This window comes from Scyliorhinus canicula, chromosome 20 (genome assembly GCF_902713615.1).
Source record: "Scyliorhinus canicula chromosome 20, sScyCan1.1, whole genome shotgun sequence".
Classification (NCBI taxonomy): Eukaryota; Metazoa; Chordata; class Chondrichthyes; order Carcharhiniformes; family Scyliorhinidae; genus Scyliorhinus; species Scyliorhinus canicula.
In genome coordinates, this window is record NC_052165.1 from 63021124 (window position 1) to 63047539 (window position 26416).

The 26416-nt window shown below is 44.7% G+C and overlaps 1 protein-coding gene across 31 annotated transcripts in view; it reads right to left on the reverse strand.

Moving 5' to 3' along the window:
- cadps2 (Ca++-dependent secretion activator 2) overlaps positions 1–26416 on the reverse strand; it is an 858338-nt gene that overhangs the window by 48439 nt on the left and 783483 nt on the right. For 30 of the 31 annotated variants that reach the window (XM_038780116.1, XM_038780122.1, XM_038780121.1 and 27 more), the window contains one exon: positions 6431–6538. In XM_038780116.1, coding sequence (XP_038636044.1) covers positions 6431–6538 — 108 coding nt within the window. The remainder of the gene's footprint in view (positions 1–6430; positions 6539–26416) is intronic. The other variant, XM_038780106.1, reaches the window with a different exon arrangement.

Consider the following 26416-nt stretch of genomic DNA (forward strand, 5'->3'; position numbering starts at 1 on the left):
CTGTATACATTCATTAGAAGCTCCGTTCATAACTGAGATTTAGGAAACTGCATAATACAGACAACTGCCTTTGTGGATTTAAAAAAAGTTGAACAGTGCTTCATGACAAAGCCTTTACAGACGCCTCTACTTTGAATGAACCAATCCCTTTGAAACTGTCTAATTCTCCCAGGTTATCTGAAAATACTGTCTCACTATGCTAAAAAACCATTACAATGTTGTATATGCTAAAGTTGTAACTGAATATTTGGATCTTGCTCCAATGAAAGAATTACTGATATTCTCATTGTAAATGCTTTAATCTAGCTCTTCTATTCTTTAGGATATCTCTCCATAACATCTGGCAGAATTTATGGTGTTCCATCTTGAGTTTGGGCTCTGGGGGGGTTTTCTTCAGGATTTGCCTGTTACTCTAAGAATACCGCTATAGACTGTTATTCATAAAAAACATCCATGTTTATTTACAGATCCCTGTACCTTTCAGTGCTCTACACAAGGTTGGACTTCTGCTACCCACCAGACCTCAAGTACTTAATCATGTGATGTTGGATCATAGTTACATCAGTGGTTACATCAGCATCAGGTGCTCCTCATGTTCACCCTTTACTCTACATTTTGCCCCCCCCCCCCCCCCCCCCCCCCCACCCCCCACCCTCAAGTCTTTATCTCAACTATATATTTCCTCCTATATCCCTACCAAGTCTCAGACTTCACAGGGTTAGTCTCTGTGCTGCCTTGACCAATCTCCCTGATGTGGTCCTGATTTCACTTTGAAGTTTATGATTAACTGCACTCTCTTGACCTTCGATAAGAGTGTCTTCCACCTCGGTGGTTGTAGGGTTTCTACATGGTTCAGGTTCCCTCTGGATTTAAATAGTACATCCAAGGTGCCATTGGTTTCCTTCCCAATTATATCAAAGCTCTTCGGTTTCTTCTGATATTTCCCTCATCCATCTCAATTCTAAGATCTCTGGAGCTCTTTCTTAGGATCTTTCTTAGAATTTACAGTGCAGAAAGAGACCATTCGGCCCATCGAGTTTGCACCGGCCCTTGGTAAGAGCAACCCTACCCAAGCCCACACCTCCACCCTATCCCTACAACTCCACTCTGTCCCTGTAACCCTACCTAACCTTTTATTTTTGGATACAAAGGGCAATTTAGCATAACCAATCTACCTAACCTGCACATCTTTGGACTGTGGGAGGAAACTGGAACACGCGGAGGAAACCCGGGCACACACAGGGAGGACATGCAGACTCCACACATACAGTGACCCAAGCCGGTAATCGCACCTGGGATCCTGGAGCTGTTACGAGGACCTCTTTCTGATGATCTCATATCCACACTCTCTCCCTGGGCCACCGCATTTTCAAGTCTCAAGCTCTGTGACTGAAGTTGAAACTAAGAGCCTGATTGCCGCTTTGTTGCTCCTTATGCTTCCTAACCTCACGATCATCTGAGGTAATGTTAGGTTGTAGTTTTTGTTGTAGAGGAGGAAGTTTGTTCTCAGCCATCTTCCCATCAATAGTTCCGATCATCAGACTCGTTATGTTGTTAAGAAAGGTTAAGTGGGCAGCACGGTAGCACAGTGGGTTAACCCTGCAGCCTCACGGCGCCGAGGTCCCAGGTTCGATCCCAGCTCTGGGTCACTGTCCGTGTGGAGTTTGCACATTCTCCCTGTGTTTGCATAGGTTTCGACCCCACAACCCAAAAGATGTGTGGGTTAGGTGCATTGGTCACGCTAAATTGCCCCTCAATTGGAAAAAATGAATTGGGTAATCTAAATTTATTTAAAAAAAGTTAATGTCTTTATTCTTTTTCATCAGTTCCTTGATTGTTCCAACTCCTTTTTCTGCTTCTCCATTCGATTGAGGATATCTAGGTTTCATGCATGAAACCTTTGCTGTCCAAATTGTGGAACAGCTTGTAAGAAAACTGAGGATTGTTGTCTGTAGGGCTTCGTTGTATAAGCTTCGTCTCACCGACTCCCTGACTCATTATTATGTTGTCTGCAATAGCCCCTACTGCATAGAGTAGAGTGCTGATCTGATCCATTTGTTCCTTCTTCTGCAAACCTGAATCTGTTCTGTATCGAGAGAATCTCTGTCTCCAAATTTCATGGGATGTAGATGTCTCTGGCGAGGTCAGCATTTGTTGCTTATCCTTAATTGCCCTTGAGAAAATGGTGGTAAGCTGCCGTCTTGAATCGCTGCAATCCATGTGGTGTAGGTACAGCCAAAGCGCTGTTATGGAGGCGTTCCAGAATTTTGACCCAGTAACAGTGAGGAAATGAAAAAATGAAATGAAAATGAAAAAATGAAATGAAATTAATTGCTCCGATGGTGAGACTCGTTATTTAGCAGTGTGGTTATGTGGTTAAGAAAGTTTAAGAGGGCTGCACGGTGGCCCTGCAGCCTCAGGGTGCCGATGTCCCAGGTTCGATCCCGGCCAAATCTACCTAACCTGCACAAACTGAGATCTGGGGCGAAATTCTCCGACCCCCAGCAGGGTCGGAGAATCACCTGGGGCCGCCTAAAATCCCGCCCCCGCCGTGGCAGAGATTCTCCGCCACCCGGGAAGTGGCGGTGGCGGAATCTCGCCACTCCGATCGGAGAGGCCCCTGCGGTGATTCTCCGGCCAGCATTGGCCGAAGTCCCACCGCTGGGAGGCCTCTCCCGCCGCCAAGGTTTGAACCACCTCTGGAATGGCGGGATCAGCGGCGTGAGCGGGCCCCGAGGTCCTGGGGGGGGGGGGCGGGGGGGGGGACGAACCCCGGGGGTGCCCCCACGGTGGCCTGGCCCGCGATCGGGGCCCCCCGCTCAGACTCCGGGCCAGTGCTCTGGGTGCACTATTTCTCCTTCTGCGGCCGCCATGGCGGAAGCGGAAGAGAACCCCACATCGCGCATGCGCCGGCAGTGACGTCAGCGGCCAGCTGCCGCTGACGTCACTGCCAGCGCATGCGCCGACCGGCGAAAGCCTTTCGGCCAGCCCCGCTGCCGGGGGCGCCGGTTTTTTGCGCCAGTCTTCTGGTGCAAACCGCTCTGGCGCGGGGCTGGCCCCCAAAGGTGGGGAGAATTCGACCCCTGAGTGGTTGGCGCCACTCCCCTACTCCGGGACCCTCCGTCACGCCGGGTAGGGGAGAATGCCGCCCCAGGTGAGAAGCAGAAATACAACCTCATGTCAAATACTGAGATGTACGTCAGAAAATAAACAAGAATTTAAAAAAAAAACAATCTGTGGCAACATCCTTAGGGTAACGGGCAAATCCTAAAGAACCACAAATGCTCAGTTCGACCAAATGAAATGGTGATATATTTCCAAGTCAGGATGGTGAGTGGCTTGAATTGAAAACATCCAGGTGGTGTTGTCATATGTCTGCTGCTCTTGTCCTTCTAGATGGCAGGGGTTGTGAGTTTGGAAGGTGCTGCCGAAGGAACTTTGGTGAATTCCTGCAGTACATCTCGCGCATTGATGGTTGAGGGAGTGAATGTTTGTAGATAGGGGCCAATCAAGCATGCTGCTTTGTCCCGGATGGTGTTAATCTTCTTGAATGTTATGGGAGCAGTACTAATCCAGGACAACGGAGAGTATTCCATCACACTCCTGAATTGGGCCTTGTAGATGGTGGGCAGGCTTTGGGTAGTCAGGTGGTGAGTTACTCTCCACAGGATTATGAGCCTCTGATCTGTGCCCCAGTGTTGAGCATGTTGTGAGCCTTCAGCAACTTGCAAAGGTTCTGGTAGTGGCAATGTAAACTCCACACTTGTCCTTTAGATCTTTTGTTGCTTCAGTAGTTTGTCTGGACTCTGGGCTTTTGTGCCAGCCTGCACCCACAATGCTTCATTTTCAAGTGAGTCGTCAGCCTTTTTTTCTTCTTATCCTTTTTCCAAGGAATTTGTTGGTCTTTCAGGTCTGCAGTCTTTACTTGGAATTTTCCTGGGTCCTTTACACTCTGTCTGCTGCCACCATGTTTTGTCTTGAGTTCGGGGTCTTAGATGGGGTTTCTTTAGGATTTGCCCGTTACCCTAAGGATGCTGCCACAGACTGTTATTTGTAAAAAAAAAAATTCTTGTTTATTTTCTGATGTATATCTCAGTATTTGACATGAGGTTGTATTTCTGCTTCTCACCAGATCTCAGTTACTTGATGTTGCATCATAATTACATCAGGTGCTCCCTTTACTCTATAAAAGGGAGTATTCAGCACAGCACCATTCCACGTTTTCCCTCTGATGGTTGGAAAAGATCAATAAAAGTGATTTCCAAAGTCAGTTAGAATTCCAGAACAATTATAGCTCCGTGTTGTGGAGTATACCAGTCAGGGTACTCAATACCTAAAGTTATGGATGGACATCATTCAGCTCTATAACTCAGACAGCAGCTTGTAGAAATCGATGCTTCTTTAAAGACAGCTATTTTAAGGAACATACAGCAATAACTTCTAAGATATATATGAGTTTATGAAAAATTATCTTCAGTGTCACTGAGGTGAAAAGAGATACAAGAAAGTCTGATATTCTTTGTTTCTTCCAAACAATGAAAGGCAAATGAGGACGATACTAATACTTATGAATATTATTTGTTCTACTAGATAACATTGCTTCAGTTATTAGATTTTTGAAATCTTTGTGGGATAATTCCATTGACGTCAATGTAATTGAAGATCAATAGATGTAAAATGGGTTGCTGATTCATTAGTATCCAGATTACAGTATCACACAAAATTAAAATTATCTCCTTGATGTTTTGATTAAATGCTTTGCCGAATCTCTGGAACTTTTAATGGGATGTTAATGAGGCAAGGCAATGAAATTGCTCAGATCAGGAGAAGGCAAATTTAATTAACTTGGAAACGAGCTGAACAAAAATATACCTTATCACTGAAATTACTCGAAACATGCAACTAACTTACGAAATGTTGTGCCTACCTGGTAAAAACTAACCAGTCATGGAAATATGTTTTGCAGTTTAAGTGGACAAATGTGGTGGGTGGCACGGTGGTGCAGTAGTTAGCACTGCTGTCTATGACGCTGAGGACCCAGGTTCGATCCCGGACCTGGTCACTGTCCGTGTGGAGATAATTATCTGTATTCAGATCATTTCCATGATATAAAATAAAATGTCCTTCACACTACCATAAGCACCTCCACTGTCTTGTGGCCTTCACGTCTCCTAGCTTCCACCTATCACTGACCTACTTTGCTCCACCCCCTCTTATGCAGTATAAAATGAGGGAGATGATCAAAGAATGATCTGAGTTGCATAAATCAAATCCACCTTGTAAAGATGAAATGCTTCTCTGAAACCGGATTAGGTGTTGCTATCTCCTGAAGTGCAGGTTTAACCCAGTCTCCAACAATCTCAAATATCCTGGATTCCCTAAGGCCCAAGAATGTCCCCAGCTGGGAAGTTCCAGGAGAAAATGGATCTTCTTGACAGCTGGTCTTACCAAATCCAACATTTGCTTTGATCTTGCTACGGACTGCACAGGATTTTTGAGTCAAAAATCTACAGCACCTATGCGTTCAATAAAATATAACATCAGCTAAAGTCTCATCTTTCCCATGACTTCTGAAAGGCTGCTGAATAAAACGCAAATGTTCGCATAGAGCAGGCATACATATTGGACAATAGGAACAGCTAGGTGCTGCAGAAGTTAAGATGATAGAGTTGGAGAAAGGCTGAAATCAAATGGCCTTATATGTCTTCTTCATCCAAACCTATGCGGGAACTTTGTAATATAATCCATGCAGCCGATACTGAGACCAAACAATAAATAGATGTCAATTGATGGATACTGTGTTTTCTCTCTTTAATAATGGAGCATGGAAAGTTACACCTACATCACATTCGTAGCCATTCCGTTGAAAGGGGTCCATTTAATCTCCTTAACAGCAAAATCCATTAGACTAATATGCCATTCTGTGACTTGGTAAGATGAATGTGAAGGAAATGAATATGAAAAAAAACTATGTGGAAGAGGTGAATTACTCACTTAACACTACTGACTAGGATGAATTATTTTAAGACATTGTGGACAATCTAGTTCCTACATTCAAGATACCACGGGATCACTCTCCATCAACTGAACACCAGTTTTGGTATCCATGTTCAATAAGCTGGTACTTTTACAGCGCTGTAGAGTGTTGTGAGAAAAGCTACATTATCTGTTATGACTGCTCTATTATCTGTAGAGATCCTCCATGGAAAAATATAAAAACTAAAACATTAACTCATTTAACAGTGCCTCAGTTTTGGAAGCAGGTTACTGGACAGCATTCCCACACATACAACAGAAGGGGGTCAGTGTGGAAATCCAGGTCAACATTTAACACCATGCAAGACACCGGGTCTCCAAATGCTACTTATCCCTCTCCAGAAAATAATCCTTGTGTTTTTTCCCAGCATGCCTTGCAAGGGTAGATACTTACATCAAACAAATTTTCTATATACATTTCCTCATTGACCTTGTCCCGAAGTATGTCCTGGTTCTGTCGTACAAATGTGATATAGGTGTCTGCTAGGTCCATTCCAGGTTGCTAGAATGAAATAGATAAAAAGAAATGTCTCACCAATGTGATTTATCTTGTTCGACCTGTATTTGTTCCTCATTCACCCTTTTCTCTGCACAGGGAAAACTCACCATCCATGTGAGAAGGCACAGACCAGGAATTCTCGATGACAACCAAACTTACTCATTAGGCAAAAAGCTGACATAATAACACTGATATATGTTTCCTTACTCCTAGCAAAGTTGCCTCAAGGTGCTTCACCCATCCCCTCATTGGAAACTAGCGAACAGTCAACCACAGCAAGGGGCTATTGGCAAGTGGTCCCTGAGAATCCAACCTGTATTGGCTCAGAGATTAGGAGCTCTCTGCACCGCAGTAATGCCAGTCAGAACCTATGACAGGAAAATGCAAACAGAAGATTGTGTGGTTGACTCTAATTGGGGGTGGCCAGCACAGTGTAACACTTGAAAGAAATGCTATTTGGGAACTTCTGCCTTGCTGTCCTTGATTACTCATCTGTTTAAAGGAATGGGTGGAAAATACAAGCAAGTGGGAAACCAACTTTCCAACAATTGCTCTCCTATCAGTGCTTCCCATCAGGGGATCTGCCCTTACATAGCCAATGGAGAATTACAGTGACAGGAAAATTGGTAGAATTTTCTATGGAGAATTACTCCACTTCACTGCTCTTAACAGCTGCCTCACAGCACCAGGTACCAGGCTTCAAATCCAACCTCAGGTGATTGTGTCGAGTTTGCATTTCCCCCCCCCCCGTGTCTGTGTGAGTTTCCTCCGGGGGCTCCGGTTTCATCCCACAGCCCAAAGATGTGCAAGTTTTGTGGATTTGCATGCTAAATTGCCCCTTGCTGTCCAAAAGGTGAGGTGGGATTATTGGTTATGGAGACAGGGTGGGGGCATGGCCCTAGGTAGGGTGTTCCTTCCGAGGGTCAATGCAGACTTGATGGGCCAAATGGACAACTTCTGCACTGTAGGGATTTTAGATATAAAATAAGTTTCCTAGTTTCCTATTACTGTACTATCTATGCCTCATACACTTGGATACACATAGCAGTGGTGAATATGAGCAAAATAATCAGTGTAAGATTTTACAGAAACTTTATCATTCATGTTAGCAACTGGAGGGAGTGAAGGTAAAAGAACCATGTCAATATGAAAATTTTTCTTTAATTGATGCCTTAAAGAATTATTTTACATATTACAAAATGATGACATTTACAACAACAAAAGAATGAAAACTGAAGAGGATGAAAGATGCTTCTATTTATTGGAACATGCTAAATGACAGGCAACAGTTGGAAAAGAAATAAAGAACTCACACTTATACATGGTGCCTTGCCACACCCAAACTACTTCAGAGCCAACAAGTTACTTTTTAAATGCAGTTTAAGAACCTTTCTGCTCACTGCACTCCACAGGAAATGGAACTTCCAGCTGGAAGTTATGGACAGTCTTGTGCATCCAGAGGCAGTCTATGGGTTCTTGGCCGGTGAAACTCAAAAGTTCCTGATGGATACTACAAAGAATAAGTTCCCACGGGACACTGCCACTGAAACTTACATGGCTGAGATCTGTGGAGGTGGGATGGATGGACTAAGTATTCTTTCCCTACCAAATAGTCAGCAAGTGCCACATTATTTAAACTGCACGTGACAGGTGAGTGACGGAGATACACCCACAATGGTACTTCTGCCTGTCTGCCGCAAGCAAATCCATGGAAACTCTGGCAAGTTCAATGTTTGCGAGCTCCGGCAGGCACAATAATAATAATCGCTTATTGTCACTCGTAGGCTTTTGATTGAAGTTACTGTGAAAAGCCCCGAGTCGCCACATTCCGATGCCTGTTTGGGGGACCGGTACGGGAATTGAACCCGTGCTGCTGGACTTGTTCTGCATTACAAGCTAGCTGTTTAGCCCACTGTGGTAAACCAGTCTTGTCATAATATACACCAGTATATCATGTGCAGGCACATACACTAGGACCAATCAACATGCACAAACACCGCAACCAATCACCAGTTAGAACACATGCACTATAAAGACAGAGGGCATCACTTTTCCCCCTCATTCTAGATGCTGCCTCTCAGAAGCACAAGAGCTCATCAAGTATCGTATGGACTCACACCACGTGCTGAGAGATTCAACTGGTTCGGACAAGCACAGGTCTCTAGTTAAACTAGCATTGTGTAAACCCACAGTTATAGTATGTCTAGTATTTTATAAGAGTTAATAAAATAGTGTTGAACCTTCTTCAGTGTTGGTGGCATATGTCTGCTTCACAAGTCTACAGTGCCCAACACATCAAGTCCCTTCAGAGTAGTTATACATAGAACAGTACAGCACAGAACAGGCCCTTCGGCCCTCAATGTTGTGCCAAGCCATGATCACCCTACTCAAACTCACGTATCCACCCTATACCCGTAACCCAACAACCACCCCCTTAACCTTACTTTTTTTTTAGGACACTACGGGCAATTTAGCATGGCCAATCCACCTAACCTGCACATCTTTGGACTGTGGGAGGAAACCGGAGCACCCGGAGGAAACCCACGCACACACGGGGAGGACGTGCAGACTCCGCACAGACAGTGACCCAGCCGGGAATCGAACCTGGGACCCTGGAGCTGTGAAGCATTTATGCTAACCACTATGCTACCGCTCTGCCCCATGTTGGGATCACAGCCCTGATAGCTTTCAGGATCATAAAGGTCAGCATGCTGAACAAGTACATTCTCAAAACTAACAAGCTCAGATTGACAGATTGAATAGGTATTTGAGCAAATCAACCAACAAACCAACAAAAACAAAATAAAGACAAATATTACATCTTCAAAATGCTGCGTCATGATAGGGCACCGGGTTCACAGAGATGAATGTAAGAAGATGTAGAAATGTGTTACATGAGTGATCAGAGAAGCAAAGGAAGACCTCGAAAAAATGGGTAAGTCGTTAAAAAATTCTTGCATACTATAACTGCACGAAAAAGCAGTCACAGAAGACATGAACATGTACGATCCAAATGGACACTGAAACAGAAGGCCAGCACAGGGTAGTAAACGTACTGAATGATTACCAGGTATTTCTTCAGAATGTTTCAAGCAACAAGTGCTTCTGAAAGAGAGATGACCAAAACAAACTTCTGACTTCCATAAAAATGAAATGGAACTCCCAACAGCTGATAGAGCTCAAAATGAAGTGCTCACTAATAAATAGAAGACATTGAACTCAGACTTTTGAGAGCGACTGAGGCAAAGATACTCAGTGTGGCAGCTACACCAAAAAAAGGTGACAAATCAGATTCAGATGAATCCAACTGTGGGTAAAGTAATTGAATCATTATCAGATTGAAACTTGAAGATTCTTTACACAGTAACAATTCATGAACAATAGTTATTTTTTGATTGATTTCATTGATGGGATATGGACATGGCTCACAAGGCCAGAATTTAATGCCTGACGTGAATTGCACTTGAGAAAGTTGTGGCAAGTCTCTCCTTGAACTGCAGCAGTCCATGTAATGAAGGTAGACCCAATGGTGCTGTTAGGGTGGGAGTTTCAGGAGTTTGACTCCGTAACAATGAAGGACCAGTGATATATTTTCAAATTAGAATTGTGTGCGACTGGATAGGATATGAATTCTATCTGACGAACCTGCTGGATTATTTGTTTTTGTTTTATTGCCCATGTTAATCCCAGCCACCCAACACTCGACCACTTTGAATATTTTTAAAGTGGGCTGAAGTTGGGACACTTGAACTTTCATTTGCTAAATTCCATTCCAAATTGATTGACAGCCTTGCTGTGGTCTCATTTTAATAAATGCAGCCAGAACCTATTTTCTTCTCCTGCTCTGATCATCTACCTGTCGCAGACAAGGAGACATATGGGCATTTCACACCTTGAGAATAGATTTTCTCATACAGTCTGCAGTTTTGAGACACTAACTAATTATTACAAGAACTTACACAAACTTGGATGGATTCACTGCAACAGCTGCAGACATTTACCAATTAGAATTGCAGTTCTTTTAAAACAATTGCTTCTACATTGCAACTTGCAAAGGGTAATTATTTATAATGAATGGCGAAGAGATACAGTCCTTATTAGTGCACATCTTGAAAAACTGACAAGTTCTCCGGTTTGTCAGAAGGTACTGAGGTACCAGGGAAGGAAGAAAACAATTTTTTTCATTATTAGCACCATTAAACTTCATCGCTCAGCTCATCAGACTGCACAGGTCACCTTTTGTACTACAGTAAAATGAAGATAAAACAAATTGCTTTCTCGCACTGAATTAGCACTTATTAAAAAAAACACAAACAACTTGAACTTTGAACTCAAATCTATCATCTTATTTTTCATGCATGAATGTGTGAATGTCCATGGGAACAATCTGTGCAAATGTTTTTACCAAATGGAATCAACACGATATGCAGAACCTTAAAGGCATCAGCAGCATGGGGAGGGGATGGAGGGACTTTGTACATTAGGTATGCCTTCTCTGCAAAGTATCAATGTCTGAAACGCCTCGGCGACAGATATTGCTCGTTGCTTTCTGAAAGGCTGCCTTTCTTCTATTCTACATCTTCTGCTTTCCCCCTGCTATCTGTTCAGAGTGATTCTATCTATTTGTCAGTTTCCTTCTATAAAGTCAACCTGTCCAAACCGTTAAATCCACTCAACGAGTTGGGACGTGAACAGTAGCAGTTCTGAAAGCCAGCGAACAATAAAGGAAAAGCGAGGCGTGGGGCAAAGTAGAGGGAAGGATTAAAACGTCAACTGTCTCGCCACATTCATGCCAGTGTTAGAAAAGTGAGCTGTAGTCACAATGACTGTCAAACCAAAGCCAGATTGTAACGTTATATCTTTCTAACTTCCCAGTAATAGTGTAATTACCTTGTGAGCTATATTTTCTGGTTTCGCTGTATGTAGTGTGAAACTGGTGATTGCAAGTTTTGCGCCTGCCTGAAATAGGAATGCCTTCCTTCATCAAGGCTTTGGTTTGGGTTAATCTGCTGTTCAGAGTGAGTTTCTGATCCAGTCAGGTCCAGCTAAAAGACGTTTGGGGTCTATCCAATGCAGTCCTCACTGTTGAAGGACAGCAGCTGCCATTTCTTGGGATGCTCATTGTAACGTCAGTCTCGAAAGTTGGGCCAAGGTTTCCAGTGTTGGTCTAAATGCTGTGATGGGAAAACAAGAGTAAAAGTTTGGACTGGGTAAATTAGGGAAGAATCTGAACCACTTTACTGATGCAATCTCAAGTGCAGATTCTGCAGCATTAAATAGGTAGGAGGCGAGTGCTCCATTTAACACTTCGGAGGGCAGCAGTGAAGCATGTTTGGCAGCAGGCATTCTAGATTACCTACATACTAAAATCTTGGAACAGAGGCAGAATTATGAAATGGCTCCAAGCTATGACTACACGGCAATACCATATCCAAGTAGATGGCTCAGGTATGCACGCTGCAAAGTGATGGCTATTAAACTGCTGCAGTTATACTGCTGATCAATGCAAAGCCTTCAGATAACCTCACAGTTCTTTCATTGCTTAGTATGTTATAATAAACTTCGATACTTACCTCAATCCATAGAATTCCTACAGTGCAGAAGGAGGCCGTTTGGTCCATTGTGTCTGCACCAACTCTCTGTAAGAACACCCTACCTAGGCCTAATCCCCAGCCCTATCCCTGTAGCCCCACCGAATCTGCACTTCGTTGGGCTGTGGGAAGAAACTGAAGCTCCTGGAGGAAACCCATGAGACATGGGAAGAACGTACAAACCACACTGACACCCAAGGCCAGAATCGAGTCCCTGGCACCGTGAGGCAGCAGTGCTAGGCACTGAGCTACCGTACCGTCATTGGAGTGAGAGATCGGGTATTCGGAGGCCAGGTTCTCGGTGGTTCATGGGACTAGCCGGCAGATGGCCACCCATGCGCAGTTCAACAATTTCACATTCTTTAGGCAGGAATTGGCCCTGTGCACATGAGCAGAAGGAAAAGAATTAACGTGAAACAATGCAAAATGGCAGGTCAGGTGTCCTAAACTGGTGCCAATATGCTGAAGGGGACCCCGGGAGCTAGACATGGGGAGAGGAACAGGGAGAATATCACAAACCAAGAAGAATGACCTAAACCAGAGAGTGGGACAGAAAGGGGTCCCAGAAAAAAGCCCCCACACAGGGACGAAGACAGGTATCAGAAATAGATCCTATTGAGTCAAAATGAATGAGAGGAGCAGGGAAAAAGGCTGCAAGTTAAAGAGAGAGCACTGTGGAGAGCAGACTGGAAGCAAAATGGTTTGAGAGAAGCCCTGAAGATCTAAGATGGTAGCTGAAGGTTAGTGACCCTGTTCTTTGGGGTGTAAGGGCAAAGGTACCCTTTTGGAGCAGTGGTGTGCTGCTCGGCATAGCTGAAGATCTCAAAGTTTACCTGGAAGGTCAAGCCTGGAGTGTACTCAGAGAGCCAGGGGAAAGAAGTCTCAAAAGATGAGACTGAAACCGTGGAGATGGATCCTTGTTGAATCCGTCTGAGTAGGAGTGATGTTTGAAGAGAATTCCAAAGTGAGTTCTTCAATTGTGGAGATTGGAAACCCTTATGAGAACAACAGAGTTTCAGTGAGACAGGTTGGTTCACAATGTGACAAGTACCTGGGTAGATTGTTCAGAAATCAATGTAATCTCTTTTGGTCGCATGTGTCACTTACTTTGGAGTGTAGTGTGACTTTCCACAGTTCATCAGTTGGTTCACAGGTATCACTTACTTACCCTGAATATAAGAATTCAGGGTATAAGAATTCAGGGTATAAGAAGATAGATAAGGGGTGGGATTCTCTGGTCCCCCAGCTTCGTGTTTCATGGTGGCATAATATTGACTGGCAATGGAATCTCTCTTCCCGTCGTTTGTCATTGGGATTTGCCATTCAAGCCATCCTATGCCGCCGGGAATCCCGCCGGCGAGGGTACACTGCCAGCGGGAAAAGAGAATCACAACAGCAGGAGAATTCAGGCCATGGTAAGTTGTTTTATCTTTCCAAATTTGCATGTGCCTATAAAGATATAGATCGGGTGAAGGAATAGCGAATATTTGAATCACTTTCTTGTGTACATATTGTGATATTTGCCAACCTCTTTGTCTGGTGTAATATAGTTAATTTTCCCTGTTCAATAAATGTTTTATTCCTTTTGTTAAAAGTTCAGCAGCAGACGCCGGTGAATTTGTTCAGTATCTTCCCTCCCTGGTTTCTAAAAAGAAAATTAGGGGGCGAGAGTTTCCATTTCTGAGACTAAGGCGCTGCCCACGACGGGTCGGAGAATAGCGGGAGGGTCTTCCCGACAATTCTCACGCCCTCCCGCTATTCTCCCTCCCCCGCGGCCGCCCCACGACACGAATCGCTGCTCGCCATTTTTACGGCGAACAGCGATTCTCCCCAGGCCGATGGGCCGAGTTCCCAGGCCTTTACGGCCGTTTTCACGAACGCAATCACACCTGCTCTCACCGTTCGTGAAAACGGCCGCAAAGTGCCGTCCCGGACAACCACGGCCGCACCACGGCCGTGCCAAGGGTGGCATGGGCCTGCGATCGGTGGGCACCGATCGCGGGCAGCGGGTCCGATACCCGTGCACTATTTGTTCTTCCGCCGCCCCGCAGGATCAGTCCACGGGGCGGCTGAGGGGCATGACGGCCTACGTATCCGTGGGTTTGATGCGTCTGCGTGATGATGTCATCCGCGCATGCGCGGGTTGGAGCCGTCCAACCCTGACGTCATCGTGCGCTTCAGCCAGTGTGACGCTTGGCGCGCGGACTTAGCGACGGTCGCTAAGCCCGCGCTGCCGTGTTTCACGGGGCCCCGTTGCTAGCCCCGCCCGGGGGGGGAGAATTGGGTCCTGGGAGGGGGTGCGGAGGCTGCCGTGAAACACGGCCAGTGTTGATGCCAACGCAGAATTTGTGGACTTTCACGATAACAAAACTGGCACCTCACCTGGATCGATTCAGCAACTGTGGAGGGGCTAGCACCGGCTCCACGTATAACACAATTGATTCCAATGAAAAATGGTACAGGATTCGCTGGGTCTGTGATTGACACTCGGGAGGCTGACAAGCTGCAGCCACCTTTAAACATTTCAATCCCCACACACAGTCATCCCAGCCAACAAGATGGCACTGGTTGTGCCTTTCATGCCCATACAGCTGATGCCGTCAAATCGGCGACCATCACGATTTCAGCGTCGGAATCTATCTCCGCCCAATTGCTTTTCCTGATTCTGATGTCGGCTGACGGACAATCCTGCCCATTGCTTTTTTTCGTCACTTTCTTTGAACATTTTTCTTCACCAGACGTAAAAGCATTGAAAATAGTTTTTAAAAAATGTTGTTTAGCTGACAGTCAAGCATCATCCAATTGCGTCTTTTTGTTTTCCAATTGGGCTGCACAGTGGCACAATGGTTAGCACTGCTGCCTCGCAGCTCCAGGGACCCGGGTTCGATTCCAGCCTTGGGTGACGGTGCGGAATCTGCACATTCTCCCCGTGTCTGCGTGTGCTTCGTCCGGGTGCCCTGGTTTCCTCCCACAGTCCAAAAATGTGCAGGTTAGGTGGATTGACGGTGATAAATTACCCCCTGATGTCCAAAAGGATAGGTAGGGTCACTGGTTTACGGGGATAGATGGAAGCGTGGGCTTAAGCAGGGTGCTCTTTCCAAGGGCCGGTGCAGACGCGATGGCTGAATGGCCTCCTTCTGCACTGTAAATTCTATGAATCTATGAGTCTAAGGTGTAGGAAGAATGGATTTGCTGGCCGACTCATTCTGAAATGTGGGGGCAAGTCATGTGATGAAACCTCCAGGAATACAGTTAACCACAGTTGGCAACCCTACAGGTGGTGAGAGAACCAAAAAGAGGGATGACATTCCTTGACCTTGCCTTGACTAATTTACCTGTTATAGATGTATCCGTGCATGACAACATTGAAAGAGTGGCCACTGCCTAGTCTTGGTGGAGAATAAAGTTACGTTTTCACAATGAGGATTCCTTCCATCCAGTGGCACAACCACACTAAATGGGATAGATTCAGAACAGATCTATCAACTCAAAAGGGTGCATCCAGGTGTACTTGCAGGCCATGAGGAAAAATAGAATTGTATCCAACCACAATCTATAACCTCCTGATCACCATATCCCTCACTCTACCATTGCAATAAAGCCAGGGAGCAACCCTGGTTCAGTAAAGGATTTAGGAGAATGTGCTCAGAGCAGCATCAGGTATAGCAAACAATGAAGTGCCAATTGAGTGAAGAAGCAACACAGGGCTGCATGCATGCTAAACAGTGGAATCGGCATGCTATATATAGAGCTAAGCAATCACACAACCAGTGGATTGTATCAAAGTTCTGCTGACCTGTCACAAACAGTTGTGAGGGATGCTGGACAGTTAAACCGTTAGCCAGTGAAGGCGGCCAGAGCAAAAGACAGGAGCAAAAGTCATTTGTAAACACCTTTCGGCAAAAGTGCCAAGTGGATGACCAATCTTGGCCTCCTCCTGGGTCCTCACCATCAGAGACACCAGTCTTCAGCCAATTTGATTCACTCCAAGGTGATATCAAGAAACGGTTGAGCACACTGGACACGACAAAGGGTCCCAGCTGCCATGATGAGGATTTGTTCTCTGGAACCATCATTGCCTCTGGCTGAGCTGTCCCAGTATAGCTATAACACTGGCACCTTCCCGACAAAGTGAGAAATTGCTCAAATATCTCCTATTCATAAAAAGCAAGACAAATTTAAACCAGCCAGCTCCCCCCACATCAGTCTACTCTTGATCAACAGGCAAGTTATGGAAAATACCACTGACAATGCTACAAAGTGGCACTTAGTCATGAACAACTTGTTCACTGATGTTCAGTATGGGTTCCACCAGGGTCACTCAGTTCCTGACCTCAATAATCATTGGTTAAGCATGGACAAAAGAGCTGATTTCCAGAGCTGGCCTTAGGTAGAATTTAGCCGAGAGAGGTGTTAAGGAGCCTAGTAAAATTGGCAAAGTTAATGGGGAAACTCTCCACTAACAGGTAGTAGCAAATAGGAGATGTTTGTAGTTGTTGGAGAATGATTATCTTAGGCCCAGAATATCACTGCAGGAGTTCCTCAGGCCAGTGTCCTAGGACCAACCATCTTTCAGCTGCTTCATAACCAGCTTTCCCTCTATCATAAGGTCAGAAGTGAGGATACTCTTTGATTAATAGTGTTCAGTTCTAAACTCCCCATAATCTAGTCATTGCCGCTTACAACAAGATCTGGTCAACATTCAAGCTTGGGTTGCTAAGTGACAAGTAACATTGCGTCTTAGAAATGCCAGACAAATAACATCTCCAACAAGAGAGAAGCTAACCATCCCTTGATTTAATGGCATCTTTGTTGAATCCCCATGGTCAACATCTTGGGGGAGAGGTTGGGCTTGAGGAAGAGGAGGGATGGGGGTTGGCAGAGGGGTTGGAAGAGGGGAGGGGAGGGGTTGTGGGGATGGAGGCTGCGGTGGGGTTGGAGTGGTGGATTACTGTTAACGGGAAATTCAATTGGACCAGCAACAGAAATATATTGTACACGGTGCACGGTAGCATGGTGGTTAGCATAAATGCTTCACAGCTCCAGGGTCCCAGGTTCGATTCCCGGCTGGGTCACTGTCTGTGCGGAGTCTGCACATCCTCCCCGTGTGTGCGTGGGTTTCCTCCGGGTGCTCCGGTTTCCTCCCACAGTCCAAAGATGTGCGGGTTAGGTGGACTGGCCAGGCTAAATTGCCCTTAGTGTCCGAAAAAAATAAATAAGGTTAATGGGGGTTGTTGGGTTACTGGGATAGGTATACGTGGGCTTGAGTAGGGTGATCATTGCTCGGCACAACATCGAGGGCCGAAGGGCCTGTTCTGTGCTGTACTGTTCTAAAAAAAAACAGTACATCAGAGGCTGCGTATTGAGTCTCACCTTTTGACTCCCTGAAGCCTGTCCACAATCTACAGGCATTAAGTCAGGAGTGTGATGGAATACTCTCCCTTTACCTGGATGCGTGCAGATCACATGCAATAATTCTGACACCTTCTGGGACAGAGCAGCCTATTTGACCAACACCCCATCCAACACCTTAAACAATCACTCCTTCCACCACTGGCAGACATTAGTTGCAGTATGTGCCATTTACATGATATAGTGCCGCAAAAGCGTCTCTGGCAACAACTCTGAGTCCGGGACCTCTACTATTCAGGACAGCGCCAGTACTGTACAGTACTGGATTGTCTGTCTGGCTTTCATAATCATGGGTGGGATCTTCTGTCCTTGCTGGTGATGAGCTTGAGGTGGCAAGGGCATTTACTTTGGCAGGGTAGCTGAATACCAGAACCCTGTTACCCTCCTGTCTCCACCAGAGTAAAGTTCTGAGATGGAAGGCCCGAGGTCGATCATCCTGCCTCACCATCAATTAATGACCACTTGAAGGCCCCCATCCCACTGCTGCTGGTATTAACCCAGCTGCTAATGGGCCTGTCAACATGCAGTGTGCAGGTGAAGCGGTGCAGCAGCTTGTCACCTTGTGGAAGGTGGTGGGATTCCTCACTCAGAGGCACTGAATGTCTGATCAATGGATGAGACATCGGGATGCCATCATTTCTTTTTACACAATTTACTTTTAATTTACAGCATTAATATGTACTAATTTGCAATCAATTGCAATCAACAACAATCATTGAGCTATCGTTTGATATCAGTTATGCTCAAAAGCAGTCATTTGGCTATCATTCAACATTGCAAGTAACATAACTGACATCAATGTTAGCAATTGCCTCAAACTGAAAGCTCAGACATCTGTGACTTGTAATCAAAATAAAGTGCTTTAAATGTGTTGTGATATCATAAAACATGTACACAAAGGCATTTTTTTGTGAATCTAAAATTAAATTAAAAAATTCAAAATGTTCTTGAACATTTTGTATAGGAACACTACAAGCTAGCCAATTGTTGATTTGATAGTGTGAAAGGGAATCTTGCCCATTTCCCCAACATTTTGATGTGCATTCTGTGCTGGCAATGACATAACCCACCAGCCAAAAACTCTCCTTGCTGTGCATGTTTCCTTTGTCAAGCAAGAAATCTGGATGCCGGCTCCTCTACAGCTCCAGGCCTTCTATTTGCCATACCAACTGATAAAGCAGCAATGGAAGCTCCAATTATAATAGGGAGCGACCTCCACATTGTGTTGCTAACCTTTCCATTGCTGCCCACATCCAATATGGAGAGTGATGGCGATCTCTAACTAGGCTTCAAGTTTTTATTGGTGATGTTTTTAATTGCTAAAGCAATTTTCTATTTGTCGCTTCAAGCTGCTTGCCACTATTCAGGGCCTGAACTTTGCACTGTTTAAGTCCTTCAATGGTGCTCGGTGGTTGGTTAAAAGGGCAGATTGCCTCTCCCACAGAGTAGGAATACCTCACATCTGCACACTTGTGTGCTTCATCCAGTGACCTAGTCCAGCAATGTTTAAGCTAATCAAGCATGAAGCAATTGAGTTGGAATGACAGGCAGCACTGTGAATCAAAGGCTCAGGTGCTTGAGTTTGATCAGCAGGGCCAACTCCAGCAGGATTCCTGTTTTTGAAGGCAGTGTAAGTGAAACCTCCGACTTTCATTTCACACAGTAGCGATCTGTGCACTGCAAATTCCCTTTCCATACATCGCCAATTAAGTTTGAATTTACTCTAAAATACTCAGAGGCCTGAGCCCCTGCTGAATTTCTGCATTGTCGCTCATTGATGCTAAGCAGAATTGCACCTAGGGAATGGATTATTTCATTCTGTTTTGCACATACAACTAATCTCTCTGCCTGGCATCTATATTTTAACAAATAATCTGAAGTGTAGATTTCTGGCGGGTGGCGGGGGGGTGGCGGGGGGGGGGTGGGGGGGTGGGGGGGGGGGGCGGTGCCGGGGGGGGGGGGGGGGGGGGAGGGGGGGAGGGGGGCGGCGCCAGGGGGGGGGGGGGGGGGGAGGCAAAAAACCCACATTGGAATTGATCCCCGAAGTGCATGCAAGTAAAATTTGGTCAATATATCACAAACAGAATTTGCATTCAGTCAATGTCAACAGATATGGGACATTAGCAGAAATTTGTCTTGAGTGATAGCGAATTATCGGCCTGTTTTTACCCTTTGTCTGATACTCCTGGACACTGATGCGAAAAGTAAGGTGTATTGCAAAACAAGCTGCCGTGGACTCTCACTCATTTTGCATGACCACCCAAAGCAGTTTTCTATCCCTAGAAGTAGCTACGTGCGCTCACAGATCAGCTATGAATTTTTACACCTCAATATTAGGGGTTCTTTTGCTGTGGATTATTTCTGAACCCAGTCACAATTGCCAAGGCACACAACTAAACTTTCAAGGGCCTACCTTTATTTGACTTGCAATTTCTCCTTTCTGAAGTGAGCATCAACAACATTCACGATCATAGGACATCCAAAGCACTTTACAGCCAAGCCAATAGGCCCAGATGACCATAGGCTGCTTTCCCCTTTTGAGGGGGAGAGCTGACTGGTGGTGATTTAACCTGAAGATCACCACGCCTCAGGCGAGGGGCAAGGTTCAGAAGATGGAACCTTCATGAATCATCTCATGGGAATTGAATCCGCGCTGCTGGCCTCGCTCTGCATCATGAACCAGCTGTCTAGCCAACTGAGCTAAACAAAAGTGTAGTTGCTGTTGTAATGGAGGAAAGGCAGCGGATTGGCGCACAGCAAGCACCCATAAACAGCAATGTGATGAATCTGTTTATGAAATGTTTTTTGAGATTGATCATTACACCGGGGATAACTCCCAGCTCTTTTTCAAAATCATCCCACAGGATCTTTTTGATCCACTGGAGAGAGCAGTTTTATGCTTCAGTTTTATGCTTCATCTGAAATAAGGCACCTCGAACCATGCAGCACTCCCTCGGTGCCGGACAGGAATGTCAATCTTGATTTTTGTCCTCAAGTCCTGAAACGACAAACCTCTGTCCCAGAGGTGTAAATGCTCCAAGTTGAGCCATAGCTGGACTCTGTCTCTTCAGATTTCAGGGGACCAGAATTTTAAACATGGTGTTTGAAAATGACTGACAAATTAGCTATGCTTGGGGTTATCCAGGAGCCTAGAAACAGTGGCAGAATGCACACAAGCTGTAAACATTATGAGCAGAAATGTATTGACTGCGACAAGAATTATAAAACGTTAGTGAAGAATTATAAGCTACAACCATCCAATGATGAAACCTTGGGAATATTTCTTGGATGTAATGCTTCACTTAAGACACAGAACTAGTCATAATTAGAATTGCATTAAAAAAATGTCACACACAGTCATGTGAAGGTACTCTTTTGAGGAAGCTTTATATTAAATCATTGCGATTTTGACTCAAGGTAATTGCTTACATCATACATCAAAGATTGTTGATATAGTATAGTGGACAGTCTCATCTGGACTTGTGAAATCATAGAATTTACAGTGCAGAAGGAGGCTATTCGGTCTATCGAGACGGCACCTGCCCTTGGAAACAGACCCGACAAGCCCACACCTCAACCCTATTCCCGTAACCCAGTAACCCCACCTGACCTTCTTTTGGACACTAAGGGCAATTTAGCATGGCCAATCCACCTAACCTGCACATCTTTGGGCTGTGGGAGGAAACCGGAGCACCCGGAGGAATTGCCCCTTAGAATCCAGGGATGTTCAGGTTAGGCTATTAGGTTATAGGGATTGGGGGCAGGGGGAAAATGGTTATGGGTAGAGCACTCATTCGAAGGGCCAGTGCAGACTCGATGGGCCGAATGGCCTTCTTCTGCACTGTAGGTATCCTATGAAGCTCACATTGTTCCCCTTAAAGCGGAGAGGGTTAAGGTGACAGGTAATGAAGGTATTCAAAATTATGAGGGGATTTGATAAGAGTAACTGTGGGGAAATGGTTTCCACTGGAGCACACACATTTAAGATAATTGGAGAAAGAACAGGAGAAAAACTTTCACAATGATCTCGGAGTGGGGTATTTGCTCACTGGGACCAGCCAAATGGACAGCAATGGTGTTGTATACTCCTAAATTGCTACATTTACATTCTCAATGTAGGATCTATAAAGGAGCACACTGATAGATTGTTGTGCATGGTTGCTTCATAATGAGCTGGGACGTGATCAGAGCTGGATTTGGGTAGACACTGACTATCTTACCTCGGGGTTTCTTTGGATTAGGTTATCCTTCCACCATTGCTGGTAATTAATATTTGCGTGTTGGCATTGACATCAACTCATCCTTGCCTTTGAAGAATTGGATCCTTCACTTCGGATGACGGTGCATTCTGGTACTTATAAGAAGCTATTTTCTGCTTGTGCCATGAAGAAAAGGGTGTCGATAGAAGCTGTGCATCACATACCTTAACCGGACCAAGGGCACAAACCTTTTTAATAATCTATCATTTCAGCCTTTCTAAATTACACCTGTAAGTCTTGGGTATTAATGAGTAATGAACACATTCACACACACACAGTCACTAGGAAACGGGTCTGCATAACAAGGTAAATGTGCTGCCAGCATGAAAGAACTTTTGTTAGTCAGAAGGAAAGTTGTTTTGTTTTGTCTTACTTTTCTTAAGCAGCCTTGTTATCTAAAAGAATGGCTTTTCACAGGTAGAAAGGCTTGTATTAGTCTAATTCGGGGTGTAGACTTCAGTAGCTTTGGTGAAGGTTAATCACTGGTTAACCTGACCAGATGAACACATGGGCCAAAAGAACAAAAAATTCCCCACTTAATTATATACTGCAAAACCTCTCACTTCCTGCTGTTAAACCTAATCCCACAGGTGCAGCTTCTGTATCTCAGGCTGTTTACTGTTAGGTGGGCTGGACTCTATAGCCTTTTCACAGCAACAGATTTAGCTTGAGAACTAACTGATTAACCTTTCACTGAAGGTCAGAGAAACTGATTGAGAGATTAAACATCGTCATGGTGCTATTTTCTAAGAAGTGGTATGGAATATAAAACATGCTGTTCCCATTTGATTATTATCCTCTAAGCTGCACTTCTCCAGATCATAATTTGATGATTATAATGAAGAAGGGGTGATTATTTACTGACAGCTCTTGGTTTATTGATAGCTCTTCAGGCCCGTCGCTCATTTTCTCCTTCACTTTAGCTGTCAATGAGCTGGCGAGAGATTTGGAAAGTTCATCTTCACATATACCAACCTAGAGCATGAGAGAAAGCTGACCAATACCTTAGCAAAAAGGCTGGTATAGACATGGAAAACCTGACAGCTGAAAGACCTCAACATATGTCTATAATATCTGGAAATGAGTGACTCCATTGATAATAAGGTGGACAATGTACTTTGTTACAACTTATCTGTTGTTTAGTGCAGAACCTACAGAAAGTAATACATGAGGCGTGTGAGAAAGGTACCGCAATAATCATGGTTGACTTTAATCTATATGTTGATTGGGAGAATCCCTTTGGCAAAGGTAGCTTGGGAAATGAGTTCACTGAGTGTTTTCAGGACAGATTTTTTGGATGTCCGAGTGCATGGATCACAAAAGGTTAGTATATAAGTACAGAAAGTAATTAGAAAAGTGAATAGAATGTTATTGTTATACTGTGAAGGATATGAATACAAAACCAGGGCGTGGATAGGCTATTGGGAGCAGGTGGGAATATGAAGTTGAGGTTACAATCAGATCAGTCATGATCTTATTGAATGGCAGAGCAACCTCAAGGGACCAAATGGCTTACTCCTAATTCGTACATTTGCCTGTTGAAAGGGATGAGTGTGGATCCATGACTAATGGTTTAAACCTAAATAAAGACAACTATGAGGGCATGAAGGTAGAGCTACCAAAGGTGAACTGGGAAACAAAGTTAAAAAATAGGACAGTTGCGTTGCAGTGGCAGTCTTTAAAGGAGATGTTTAAAACTCTCCAGCAAAGATTTACCCCAGTAAGAATGGAAGACTCTTTGAGACAGTGCATCATCCGTGGCTAAATAAGGAAGTCAAGGATAGTATTAAATTGAAAGAATCACTGTACAAATCGGCAAAGATTGGTGGGAGGTCAGAGGATGGACAAACTTTAAAAACCACCAAAGAATGGTGAAAAGATTAACATGAGGCAGAAAGTGAAGTATGAAAGAAAGCTAGTTAATCACATAAAAATGCTACCCTGGCACTGCCAATCTGGCAGTCCCACGTGGGCACCCTGGCAGTGCCATCTGGATGCCAGCATGGCACTGCATTGCCTGGGTGGCAATGGCACTGAGCCTGGCAGGGGCACTGCTGGGATGTCTCGCCATGGTGCCAGTTCGGCATTTTGCCCACTCCAGGGATCAGGCCCAGGTGTGCCCTGCCCTTATGAGTTAGGGTGTCGGGGGTCCGATGACCTCTTTCGAGGGGTGTTGCGGGTATCTGGAGGCTGCGGTGGGGGAGTTCTAGAGATCGTGGCACAATTTCTCTTCCTGCACTGGTGAGCAGAGTTCATTGGTACAGGAATAAAGTGTGGCTGTGGGGGTGTTCGTTGCTGCGGCCCCAAAATGAAGCAGAGTCCCATTTACCAGCGGGATCATTCTTGGCGCCGGGAAACACCCGGCTAAACCCGCCGGACATGGGGCTCTTTTTATTTCCATTCAATCGCGCCCAACAATCACAATCACCAGGGAAAAGGTGCTAAGAAAACAATTAGACCTAAAGGATGATAAGTCCCCAGGATCAGATGGTCTGCATCCTAGCATCTTAAAATAAGTGGTGGCAGATAGTAGGTGCATGGATTATATTCTTAACCTAAATTCATTAGATTCTGCAAGGGTCCCAGCTGATTGGAAAATAGCAAATTTAACACATTTATTCAAGAAAGGAGGGAGGCAGAAACCAGGAATCTGTAGGCCAGTTAGCCTAACATCTGTCATAAGGAAAGTGATGGAATCCATTATTAAGGGGGTTACAGCAGTATACTCAGAAAATCACAATGTAATCAGGCAGTGCCAACATGGCTTTGTGAAAGAAAAATTGTATTTAACTAATCTATTAGAGTTTTTTGATGAAGTTACATTTAAGGTGGATAAAGGGGAACTGGTAGATGTGGTGGACTTGGATTTGAAAATGGCATTTGACAAGGTGCCACATCAAAGGCTACTACACAAGATAAGAGCACATTGTGTGAGTTGTGGGTGTGGGAGGGGGTAACATATTAGCATGAATAAAGGATTGGTTAGCTAACAGAAAACAGAGAGTAGGGATACATTGATCTTTTTCAGATTGGCAAGCTGTGACTAGTGGAGTGCCACAGGAGTCAGTGCTGGGGTCTCATCTACAATCTACATCGATGATATGGATGAAGGGACTGAATGTATGGCAGCTGAATTTAACAACTACACCTTGATAGGTAGGAAATTAAATCGTTAAGAGATACAAACAGGGAAAGTGAGTGTGCAAAAAATGTCAGATGGAGTATAATGTAGGTAAATGTGAACGTGTCCATTTTGGCAGGAAGAATAAAAATATAGCATGCTATTTAAATGGAGTTTGCAGAACTCAGAGGCACAGACGGATCTGGGAGTTGAGGTACATGAATCACAAAGTTAGTACACAAGTACAGCAAGTGGTTAGGAAGGCAGGCTGGTTTAGCTCAGTGGGCTAGACAGCCGGTTTGTGACGGTTCAATTCCCGTATCAGCTGAGAATTCTGAATTCTCCCTCTGTACCCGAACAGACGCCGGAATGTGGACGACTGGGGGCTTTTCACAGTAACTTAATTGCAGTGTTAATGTAAGCCTACTTGTAACAATAAAAGATTATTTATTTAAATGGAATATTGGCAGTTTTGGAAGTTATTGGAAGGGGAATGGAATATAAAAATGGAGAAGTTTTAACTATAGCTGTACAGGGAATTCATGAAGCCACATCTGGAATACTGTGTACAGTTTACGTCTCTTTATTTGAAAAGAGATAATTACTTCAGAAGGAAAAGCAGTTCAGAAAGACTTATGTGATGGATTCAGCCTATACCCATTGAAGTTCAGAAAAATGAGAGGCAATCTTATTGAAACGTGTAAGATCTAGAGTGGACTGGATAGGGTGGATAACCGGAGGATGCGTCCTCTTGTGGGGTAAACTAGAACTCAGGGACATAGTTTAAGAACACGAGGGCTGCGATCTAATGGCCCTGTTAGCCACAGCAGCAAATCCTATAATGGTCGCTAAATCTTGGGAGCATGCAATAACAGGATTTGTTTCCCTGTCCCCTGCTGGTGATAGCATAATAATCTTTAGTTTTGTCACAAGTAGACTTACATTAACATCGCAATGATGTTACTGTGAAAATCTCCCAGTCACCGCACTCTGGCACCTGTTCGGGTACACTGAGGGAGAATTCAGAATGACCAATTCACCAAACAAGCACGTATTTTGGGAGGAAACCGGAGCACCCGGAGGAAACCCACGCAGACACGGGGAGAACGTGCAGACTCCGCACAGACAATGACCCAAGCCAGGAATCGAACCTGGGACCATGGTACTGTGAAGCAACAGTGCCAACCACTACCGGGCCGCCCATTATAATCAGGTTCACGCCTTTCTGGGCCTATTATAATATATTAACAGATTACTAAAATGCTTGAACAGTAGGCATGATGTGGAGATGCCGGCGTTGGACTGGGGTGAGCACAGTAAGAAGTCTTACAACACCAGGTTAAAGTCCGACAGGTTTGTTTCAAACACTAGCTTTCGGAGCACTGCTCCTTCCTCAGGTAAATGAGGTTACCTCTATCTCCGGATCTGTAAAAACTTAAGTACCTGCAAATACCAGCATTCTAAGCATTGTCTTGCATCTTTGAATTTGTCTATATAT